This window comes from Marmota monax, unplaced genomic scaffold (assembly GCF_021218885.2).
Source record: "Marmota monax isolate L192 unplaced genomic scaffold, Marmota_monax_Labrador192_F-V1.1 WCK01_AAM20220418_F8-fsc00259, whole genome shotgun sequence".
In the NCBI taxonomy this organism is placed as follows: Eukaryota; Metazoa; Chordata; class Mammalia; order Rodentia; family Sciuridae; genus Marmota; species Marmota monax.
Window position 1 is genome coordinate 911,755 of NW_026694482.1, and position 10,731 is coordinate 922,485.

The 10,731-nt window shown below is 46.8% G+C and overlaps 1 protein-coding gene across 1 annotated transcript; it reads right to left on the bottom strand.

Moving 5' to 3' along the window:
• Window positions 1–4,451: 4,451 nt before the first annotated feature.
• Id4 (inhibitor of DNA binding 4) lies at window positions 4,452–7,718 on the bottom strand. The gene is made up of 3 exons (XM_046419138.2): window positions 6,897–7,718; window positions 6,467–6,525; window positions 4,452–5,923 (listed from the first exon to the last, which is right to left on the bottom strand). Exons 1-2 carry the CDS (start codon window positions 7,335–7,337, stop codon window positions 6,481–6,483), a joined length of 486 nt encoding a protein of 161 aa, XP_046275094.1. The 5' UTR covers window positions 7,338–7,718; the 3' UTR covers window positions 4,452–5,923; window positions 6,467–6,480.
• Window positions 7,719–10,731: the final 3,013 nt, after the last annotated feature.

The following is a 10,731-nucleotide window of genomic DNA, read 5'->3' on the forward strand; positions in this document are numbered from 1 at the left end:
GCAGGGGGACCACCACTGCAGAGGGAGCCACCATGGAGGAGCAGGACATTTCAGATGTGGGGAGGTCAGCTGCTACCCACGGGCGTGTGAGGTTGACTTAGCTGGTTAGGCTGGCCAGGCAGGTGCCCTCTGTCCCCACCCTCCTTGGTCCACATTCCATACATGCCCTTCCTGAAGCTGCTCCCTTCTTGACACTCAGGAAATCAACCTCCTCTGTCAAGACATAAAGGCCAGCGTGCTTTTCTGTCCAGCACATACAGGATGAGATCCCAGGTACAGCTGAAGCATAAAATGTGTGCGTGGAGGCAGCCGGGAGTGGAGGAGGGAAAGGACTGTGGGAAATGATTCTTGAAAGACCTGCTCATGGGGGCCCTGTATGCTGGTCCAAGGAGCTGGGTCTCTCCGTGGGCAGTGGGCGACTGTGGAGGAGTAATGTGGTCAGATTAACATGGAAGACAGAAAAGAGGAGGAAAGATGGGACAGGAGGCCAGAGATGACCTAGAGCCCAGATGTGAAACACAGGGCACTGAGCTGGACAAGCCGTGAGGACGGGGAGGCTGGGGGGTTCCAGTGAGCTTCAGCGGGAACGTTTGTGCCCAACTGAAGGTGTGGACCAAGACTCAGGCGAGCACTTGCCCCCGGTCTCTGCCTTGACCACAGGTTCCACTAGCCAAGATGGGTAGCCCAGAAAGGGAGGGTTTCGGGGAAGACCATCAAAGCCTGTTTCAAATCTGTGGCTTTTCAGAGGCGCAGAGGACAAGAGGGCAGCCAAATGCATTGGTTTGAAGCTCACTGTGACTCAATGCAGGTGAAAGGGCAAGGAGTAGTGGAGAAGAATGGAAGGCCATCTTTAGGACATTCTTCTCGAAGCTCAGCAACCCATTTACAAGGCACCGTGGGGCACAGAAAGAGAAATCCCACCTTAAGAAGGCTGCCTGGTTTTAACCATGGCCATAAACTCAGGTTCCACACCTGAGTGTGAGAAGTGTGTTCCAGAAGGATGCTGTTGTAAGGTGTAAGGCTTTTATCTCTGTGTCCATCTCCCAGGTTTCCTCTAAGCTGGACATACCTCTCTCTCTCTCTCTCTCTCTCTCTCTCTCTTGAGATACTTGAGAAGACCATATTTTAGGAAATGTGAAGCATAACAATTGATTTACCAGTGCTTTGCTTCTTATCCTGCCTTGAGCTATAACACAACACTGTTGGTTGTAATAGTTCCCCCCAAATGGAAGGTGCATCTTTGTGGAAATCCCCACCTTAGAAAGTAAAACCTCGGGGGAATTGGGGAAAATTAACATAGTGTATTTGTTTTATTAGGGTGAAAAGCCCTTTTGAAAGATAATTTCCTGCACATGGCTATTTTTTTGTTTGCATACCCACAAGTACAGTCTCTTAGTTGATGTTAAAACTTGAGAAGGAAATAGGAAATATTTAAGAAAATCTTTTAAATAGGTAAGCAAATGTTTAAAATATTTAAGAAATATTGAAAATACTTATGTAAATATTTAAGAAACATGAATTTGCACGAAGAACTGTAAGACCACAGTTCTTTCCCCTGGAACTTAAACTTTGGAGAAAAGATAGAATTTTGAAAAATCAATTTTATTACATGCATTTCAAAAGTGCAGGTAGGTATTTTATGTCATAAACAATTGAGAAACAGTCACCAAAAGCCTATAATGGCCTCTCATTTACCCATGAACTTGAATATTTTACCAATACTTACATAATCTCTTAGAAAGTTCCTATTTATAGTGTGAGCTTTCTTCTCCAGAAAAAAAAAAAAGATACCAGTGAATTCATGTAGAAAATATGTCTTGGTTCTCTTTATTTAAGCATTTGAAGTTCAGTTCCTCTTTAGCCATCTTCCAGCCAGAGGAACACAGCAACACACTTTGCTCCTCTTTCCCGGATCCTGAGGTGTGTCCCCTTTTATGGACTCAGAGGGACTTTTCAAATTAACTCGGGTTTTCACAGCGCTCTTTCCATGTCCCTTGAGGCGCCTCAGCATGAGGGACTGACTTCAGCCCCAGGGCGGGCTTGCTTTGCTTGGGTGAGTTAGAAAACCCTTGGCGATGTGGGTTACCTGGGTTTCAGCACTTATGGGGGGGAACCGTAGAAGGAGCCAGAACACGTGAATCAGTGTAAAGGAGGCCCTCAAACCCAAAACCTTTGTGAAACTTCACTGAAAATTCCGAGCATTTTCAATTAAGTCTAAAGACCCCAGGTTGTCTCCCCCAGGAAATGGGTTCCCTTTGGTCAAGTTGTTTGTGTCTGTCGGTTGGTTGGTTGGTTTAATCTTTTAAAGGATGGACTGAGTCAGGGCTCCAGGTAGAGAAAGTAAAATCACAGTTCTAAAATCTAATGGGCCATGGTTCTAATCCATAAAGCTAATAACATTTTAGCAAAATGTCATGGGTTATAATTGCAAGAAACCTTCGGGTCTGAAGAACGCTGACTGAGGGCAGCCCTAGAAGGATTCACTCTGGAGCCAGCCAATGACTCTGGGCTTAGGAAGAGCAGTGGAAGGGCTTCCTTCCTCAGCAGGCTGCAGGGTGTGGGGTGGGGCCTGCTGAGACCTCAGGAATAACTGCGTTGATTAAAATGCATGTAATTCAAGTGTGCCAACTAGAAAGGCAAGGCCGGTTTTATTTGGCTGTGCACTACTGTGAAACAGTACCTTTTGGGGTTTTGGCCTAGTTTCCCCTGGACAGCGTCCTGCACTTTCTTGAAGCTACTGCTTCCTGCCCTCGAAGACACTGAAGAGTAGGGCAGCTTTTTTCCTTTCAAAGGAGACACCCTTTCTGAGCCCCACTTTTCATCATATGGTAAGAAACACTGTAAATAATTGAGGTGATCCATCAAGAGACCCATTCTTGATAATGAAAAATCACATAACTCAGTAAAAGTCAATTAAAAACCACAAACTTCAGAACCTTTTGCTCAGTGAAGATTTATTGTCATAGAAGGCATCTAATACAATAGGTATTGGGGACTCAGAATTCTTAAAAGTTCTAAAAATGCAGTTAAAGCTTGACAATAAAGTTGAGTAGGATTTATACAATAGCAGAGTATATGAGTTCTTTGAAATGAAAAGGTATTTTTTTTTCCAGCTTTACCATAAGATGTTTGAGATGTGAGGATTTTATAACAACCTTAGAAGCGATGTCCACTGTGTGGGGTATTTACTTTCTTACCAGGGTTTCAAACGACTCTTACTCTTTGGTTGTGCCTATACAATGAAAGTCTACAAATTAAGAAAAGTCAGGAGTTTTTCCTTTGCTAAACTAAATATCTGAATAACTAGAACTACCTGGATAAGAGACAAAATGTTTTTTATTATCTGGTTGTTTGGTTAGGACACAGTCAGCATTTTAATAGAATGCACTATCTTATACTACTGTATATAGTGTTTTTTGTTATTTCATTAACAAAGACTTTTGTTTCTTTAGAGACGTCCAATGCTGCTTGAGTAGCCAAGGGGAAAATGTCAAGTCTCTGAAATATTATATCTAGAACACTTTCCTTTCTTTTAGTGGTTTTAAATGCCCGAATATAAATTCAAATGGCAACCTCTATGTTCAACCCCCCCCCCTCCCCGAATCTGTCTATTTGTTTTGAGACTCAGCGACCACCAGTATGAGTTTCAAACTCTGCTCAAAGGCTTAGGTAGGGTTCAGCAGCTGGGCATGATAAACACTCAACTCCAACCAACACTGCACATGTGACATGCTTCCTACTGAAATTAAACTGCCAAATAAAAAGGAGGAATTGTGCCCTTCTTAATAACAAAGAATGCAATCGTTAGAATTCTTTAGATTTGGAATTCCAGCAGTGTGCTAGTGTTTTCCTCTTGATGTGTGACAAGAATGAATAATATAAAAAAAAAACATAAATCTCACCTAAACAAGCAGTCCTTTGATTTCATAAGGCTCAACATCAAATATATCAAATTCTAAAAATACCCAAGACCAGGAAAATATCAGAGCCGAGGGGGAAACATGCTGGGAGTGGACAGATTTTTAAACCCTCCGAAAGGGTTTTAACCTCCTAGCACTGACTGCGTTCATTTCTGCAGAGACACTACCACTTCAGCTACTAGGGACCATGATGTTTCATATTCATATAAATATTTGACTTTGACCTCATAAAAAGTCCCTTGGGTCTATAATACTTTTATTCTTGTATAATCTGAAACAAATCCTTTCCTTTTAAAAATCAAACAGACCACGTTACACACACAGTTGACTATTTACAAAGCACCCAATTAAATCCTACTTAATTCTCTCACTCTAACAATTCCATCTAACTGGTGTGTAGAGCACCCATCACATTAAATGCATAATGTTCTCAAACCCTGACAGGCCTATCTAACCTAAAAAATAATACCTTCCTTGAGGAGAAGGGCCTTAAAAATAAGTTTTAAGGTTCTAAAGAAATGAGACCAGAAATCACAGTACAAGACGGATAAATCTACTTTAATTTTCACATGTAAAAGTTACACATCACAAGAGATTGGACAGTAGCTTTGCGGTAACTGACATAGCTATAGTGAAAATCATTTTTATAAAAAAATAATCTAGATGCGGTCATCAGAATTTTTGGTCTACTTAAGTTAATGTTTGAAGATCGACTTTTATCCCTGCTTGAAGGATTTGCCATTATGCCTTTTATTTTTTCTCTCCCACTGTTAATATTCTTTGGAGGAAGGAAAGCAGAAAATGATCATTTCCAAGAGTGTGTCCTTTGGTAGCAAGCAGAGAACATTTTTCATTTCTGAGTTAAATAATCTGTACAGATATGAAACTTCATGACATTATGCTTTAGTGTAAAATGAAGAGTGACAAGCAATTTTTTTTCACTTTGATAAAACAGATTTTGTAAACTCCTTAAGGATCCAAGCATTTCCCATCCTATATGTAGAATCATTCAGAATCCATTTTGACCTCAGTTTAAAAAAAACAAAAACAAACACTTACTCTTTATATATTACACTATAAAACCCTGTACTTAAAAGTTGATAAGGTATATTTTCAACATGTACACTTCAAATACAAAGATTTCAATGTAGGTTAAAGAAAACACATTTTAATGGACTCGGAACATGTTTATTTTGTGATTAAACATCTCATGCAGTCATGCGAGACCACTACCTATAACTGCTACTTCAGAGTCTTCCATACTGGGCAAAACAAAAAACAATTGAAAGCCAGGCCAAACAGAAAAGACATTCAAGATATCAAGAGCTCTGCAACTGAGCTGAAAAATCATTTTCCAAAAGAAATATTCCCACAGATTAAAAAAAAAACACACACATAATATTTACAAAAAATATTTAATTAAAAATATCTTATAATTACAGTAGTCTATTAAAGCATATACTTTCTCACACTTATAGAACATCTCTATATATACATGGTATGAAATGTCACTCAGTTATCTATACAATATGTAACATTCTTGCAGGGAAAAGAAAGTTCCCTGCCCCGTTATAATCATCTATTTTAAACAATAGATGTAAAAAAAATATCTACAATGCTCTGCGGTATATTAGTAAAGCTTCAAAACAAAAATTGAGCTCCTTGGTCACAAAGTAGCCTTCTAAAGTCGGATTTACTCTGGATCATCTATTTATCAGTCCTGTCACACTTAAGAGTTTAACTGCACCTCCAAAAACCACAGAAATGTACAATTCACAGCGGTTATAAATGAAGAGACAAAAGAGAATAGGTATGTAGAATGTTTATGGACGTGCAAAAAAAAAATGAAGTTTTATTTTCTTTCCTGTCCCTCTCTTGGAATGACGAGTGAAACGTTTCTACATTTGCTGATGTGTTTTCCTTTCCTCCGTGGCTTTGCTCTAACTTCTGCTCTTCCCCCTCCCTCTCTAGAGCTCCTGGCTCGGGCTCAGGCGGCCGCACACCTGTGGAAGAGGAATGAATAGAGGGGTGTGTGAACCTCCCCGCTGCAGACTTGCTGGCGCCACCGACAAACTCAAGACGTGCTCGATCAACAACCCAAACAAACCGCCAGGTCAGACCCCACCCGCAGCCCTCGGCGGCGCGGCGCCCGGGAGGTAGCGCGAGCCGCTGGAAGCCCGAGCGCGGACCTGCCCGCGACCCTCTGGACCGGTGTCGGGCGGCGCGGGGGAGCCGGGGAGGCGTCCACGCCCCCGAGGGTGCCTTCCCTAGAGGTGCCGAGAGGACAGGGCGAGCCCGCCGGTCACCCGAGAGGCCCGGGGACGCCGGGAGGAGAGCGGACTAGTGTCCCTTCAGAGGGCAGCCCGGTTCTAAAGCGACGTGCAGGTCCGCCGGCTAACTGGGTGGCGGAGAGGAGCGTTCACTTCCTCGGGAGTTTACACTCCGAAACGCCGCGGGCCCACAGCACCGCGGGGCCTGGCACCGGAAGCCCCCGGGGAAGGGCGTCTCTGGTGATCTGCCACCCGAGACGGGAAAGGCGCGCTCACCTGGACAGCGCGGCTCAGCGGCACAGAATGCTGTCGCCCTGCTTGTTCACCGATCCGGCCTGGAACAGCAACCGAACACCAAGGGAAAGGTTAGCGGGCGCAAACGACGCTCTCGTCACGGTCCTGGGCGTCCTCGGACACCGAGCTGGCGCGCTGAGCCCCCACCCAGTCTGCAGCCGGGGAGACCCCTCCGCCGGACTGGACAGCACAGGGGTCGCGCAGCCCCGAGTCCTGCCCCGCGCGTTCTCCCCATCCGCGCTTATCCGGCTAGCCGGCAGCAGGCGGCCCAGGTGCCTGGAGAAGGAGCTGGGGGCTGTCATTCTCGGCCGGCCCCCACTCCGAAGAGAGGGAACGCCCGCTTCCCGCCACCCTGCCACCCCCCTCCTGCACCCCTTGTGGCGTTGGCCCCAGCCGCCACCGGGCCTCTCACCGGGTCGGTATTGAGCGCAGTGAGCGGGGTCCGCGGCGGCGCGGCCGGACAAGATCCGGCCGGGTGGTGCGGCGGCGCGGGCGGCGGTGGCTGTCTCAGCAGAGCCGGGTGCGTCTCCAGCGCCAGCTGCAGGTCCAGGATGTAGTCGATAACGTGCTGCAGGATCTCCACTTTGCTGACTTTCTTGTTGGGCGGGATGGTGGGCACCAGCCTCCGCAGGCGACTGTAGCAGTCGTTCATATCGCACTGCAGGCACAGCGCCGGCTCGTCGGCCGCCGCCTCAGCCGCCTTGCAGCGCGCTGCCGCCGCCGCGGCGGCCGCGGCGGCCGAGCCTCCCAGGCTGTGGCCGTGTTCCGCCAGACAGCGCAGCGCCAGCTCCCCGCCGCCGCAGCCCGACGGCGCCTTGCGGCCCGAAGGGCGCACCGGGCTCACCGCCTTCATCGCGCGCGCCCTGCGCCCTGCGCGAAAGGACTGGCTGGGGCGAGCGAGGGAGGTCGGCAAGCTTCGCTTGGCCCCCGCCTGCGGCCGGCTCCTCTCCCCTTGCCTTCGCGCCCGGCGCGCTCGGGGCTCCCGGCGATCCCGAGCCCAACAATTGATGGAAAGGTCGCTCAGGTTTTGCGAGGGGAATCTCTGCTCAGTGGGCGACACTCGGCCCGAACCAAAAGGCAAGAAAAATCGGAAGTACCGGTCGAAAAGTAGCCCACCCGGGCCCCCTTGTTACTCCCTTCGGAGCTGCGACTCAACCGGACCGCCGTCGCCGCCGCCGCGCTCCCCTAGCCCGAGAGCTCCCGGCTCCCGGCACCGACTCACTACCGCGCCTCCTCCACTGCGCTCTCCCCCAGCCGGCAGCGCAGCGGTATTTATAGAGCCGCGCGCCCCGGGGGCGGGGCCAGCGCGCGGGCCGGGTCGCTGCGCGAGCGGAGCGGAGCTGGGCCCCGCGCGCAGGCGGGTGCGCGGAGGGAGGTGGCGAGGGTGGGGGCTTCGGGCGGTGCTGGGAGGCGGGGAGCCGGGCAACCCGAGCGGCGGGAGGAGTGCGGAGTCGGGAGTGGCCAGCCAATCAGGAGGGCAGTGCCACCTCAGGGAATGACGCTCGGGCCAATGGGAAGGGCACTCCATTCCGTCAACGCCGTGGGTCGGGGCTCTGAGAAAAGAGAGCAGGGTGGGAGTCGGGCCAGGCGGGTGTGTACCCAGGGGAGGGGAGACGCGAGAGAAGTTCCTGCGAAGAACTGCGGGAATGTGCGGCTGGAATTCACTCTCCTCCCGCCTGGGCTGCCGAGGGAGCGCTGGGCCCGGCTCGCGGATTCCCTGCCACTTCCAATAGCGCGGCCCAGGGTCCCTCCGCCGCCCGTCACTCCATCCCTGGGATTCCAGTGCCTTAAGAAAGACGCGCTGTTCAAGAAGGCACGTTCGTTCTGTTCCGTGTTTCCCCCTCCGTTTCATTATTCTCCTTTTCACAATTGCTGAAACCATAATGATGGAATGGAATGTGGAGCCTTCCGTTTTCTTTCTTTCTCTTTCTTTCTTTCTTTCTTTCTTTCTTTCTTTCTTTCTTTCTTTCTACGCTAAAGCTTAGCAAAAGAAAAGAGAAAGCCGAATCGAATGCAGGGTTTTTTTTTTGTTTTGTTTTTTTGGTGAAGGAATATATAAATAAAACAAAACCGCCAGGGGTTTTTCTTTTACTCATCAAATGCATAAGTGGGCTAAGGAAATGCGATTGCCTTGTACATAAATTAGAGCGCGTAAAGATTAAAAATGCATGGGCAAGGAGTATTTAAAATTCTGCTATGACATATAATATTAATCCGTTTTATGTAAAATTCATACCTGTAACTTAATTTAGGCCATTAATGCACCACTTCACGCATTAGCGTATCCTGCTTTAAATAAGGTGGTGAGAATGTCCACAGTCTCCTTTGGCAACAAAGCATAAAATTCACACTTCCAGTCCTGAGATCCTGCTTGGGCCCCACCCTGCAAAAACGCCTGTTCATTAAGGACGTTTTGTGTTCGATTTCTAACGGAAAAGCTGTCCTTCAAGGGTTCAAAATTAAACTGCACAATGAACTCTGGTGGGGCGTTGTGTGTACCCTTCAAGAAATAATTAAGCCCTTCAGATGAGAAATGAGCATAAAAACTCTTAGTTAGTGGGGAAATGAATTTTGAGTGGCTTCACCCTGCAAACCCTCCCACCTTTAGACACGCTTGGAGATGAATTATCCCAAGAATTTTCTTCCTTCATGTACATGGCATGGATTGCTGTCTTCATTTTCATTGAAAATTGAGAGAAAGAGATGTGGAGCCCATTTCTTCGGGTCTACCCCCTGTGTGGACTTGGTTTTCTTCCAGTCTGCCTCCCTTCCCAGAACTGAAATACTTGCAGAAGACAAGTATTTTGTTTCACCATGTGGCTACTTTATGACAATTGCACTATTTCCCCAGAGCACATTCCTTTTTCCTGATGAAGGAAGAGCAACTATTTAATACTGGCTTCACAGGTAGATGCAGTAACCTCCTGTCCCCTAAACCTCATTCCTTGCTGCCTCTAATATTTGTTTAGAAGCAAATGACACTCTCATTTATGTATGTGCCTGTGTAGGATAGTCTCCATTTATCAAGAAAATCAGAATTATACAAGTCAAAAGAAGGATTTTCTTCTCAAACCAGGCCTAATCCTATACATTTGTAAAGTAATATAAATATACACAGAGAATACTGTGATTTTAGACAGATGGGGGGGGGGGAGCCCCAGTGGGTGGAAGCTATTTTCTTGGAGCCTGTCCTATCAGCACAGATGATAATGATAAATGGATATATGTACAGATGTTTTTGTTCCATGATTTTTCTTGTATATAGAATTTAAAATCTGCTTCCAAATGAAAAACCCAAGATTTTTCAAAATTGAAGTATGTGAATGTGTCCAGGGCACACCCATATTTAAAAATTTTATATATCCTAACTTGATTAAAATTTAAGTTTTAAGTATGTGACACAAAGGAACAATCATATTTATCATTTTGGATTTTGCTAGATCTCAAAGAGACCCACACCTTGGGTGTGGCCAATGCCAAATGCCACAGTTTCAAGTTTTGTTGGAGGTGGTTTTTGTGTCTGACTGAAAGTTAGAAAGGGTGACTTTCTTTGGGAGACGGGAGTTCAAAGGATTTATCATAGCCACTTGATCAAGAACATCCAGGAAAACTGTGATCTCCAAATCCTGCCAGCAGAGTAGGCAGGAGCAGTTAACTGTATTCCTCGTTTTGAAGGTGGGAAGACATGAAGACTTTGGAAAAAAAAACCCATAAAACTTTATATAGTAGGAATAAGAATATGATCCTGTCCTTTTTGACCCATGAAACTAGAGAATAGTAGAGGCTACACGCTGAATGTTGTTTTCTTAGCCATAGGCACTGAGATGATGTCAAAAACCTGAAATCATAAGATTCCTGGCACTGAGAGTTCAAAACAGAGTTCATTCAGCAGTTACCAGGTTTTGAATAAACTGTGCAAGCCACATTATTTCTACTGCTCAGAGAAAGACATTTAGTTTACCTGTGGCTCTTGCTTTAATATCAAAGTGTTTTACTTGCGCTTGTGAAAATGAGGTGGGCTGGCCCAGAGCTCATTACAATGGACATTCTAGGGCCCCTCACACTCACCTCAGTGGGCCTGGGGTGAAACATGATAGAAGGAGCACTAGGAAACCTTGGTGACCGGGGTCGTGTACATACCCCTCCCAGGACAAAGAGATCTGCAGTGCTATCTGGGAAGCATTCTGAATGCCAGTCGGCCCTTGCAGATCTGCGACACCCAGGCTCCGAGATTTCACAGTCACCCT

Excerpts from the sequence above, each read along its gene's own strand:
- Id4 (XM_046419138.2), bottom strand. The coding sequence starts at position 7,337 with ATGAAGGCGGTGAGCCCGGTGCGCCCTTCGGGCCGCAAGGCGCCGTCG. Across the intron at positions 6,526-6,896 it reads CTGCGCTCAATACCGACCCG|GCCGGATCGGTGAACAAGCA; the intron begins GTGAGAGGCCCG and ends TTGCTGTTCCAG.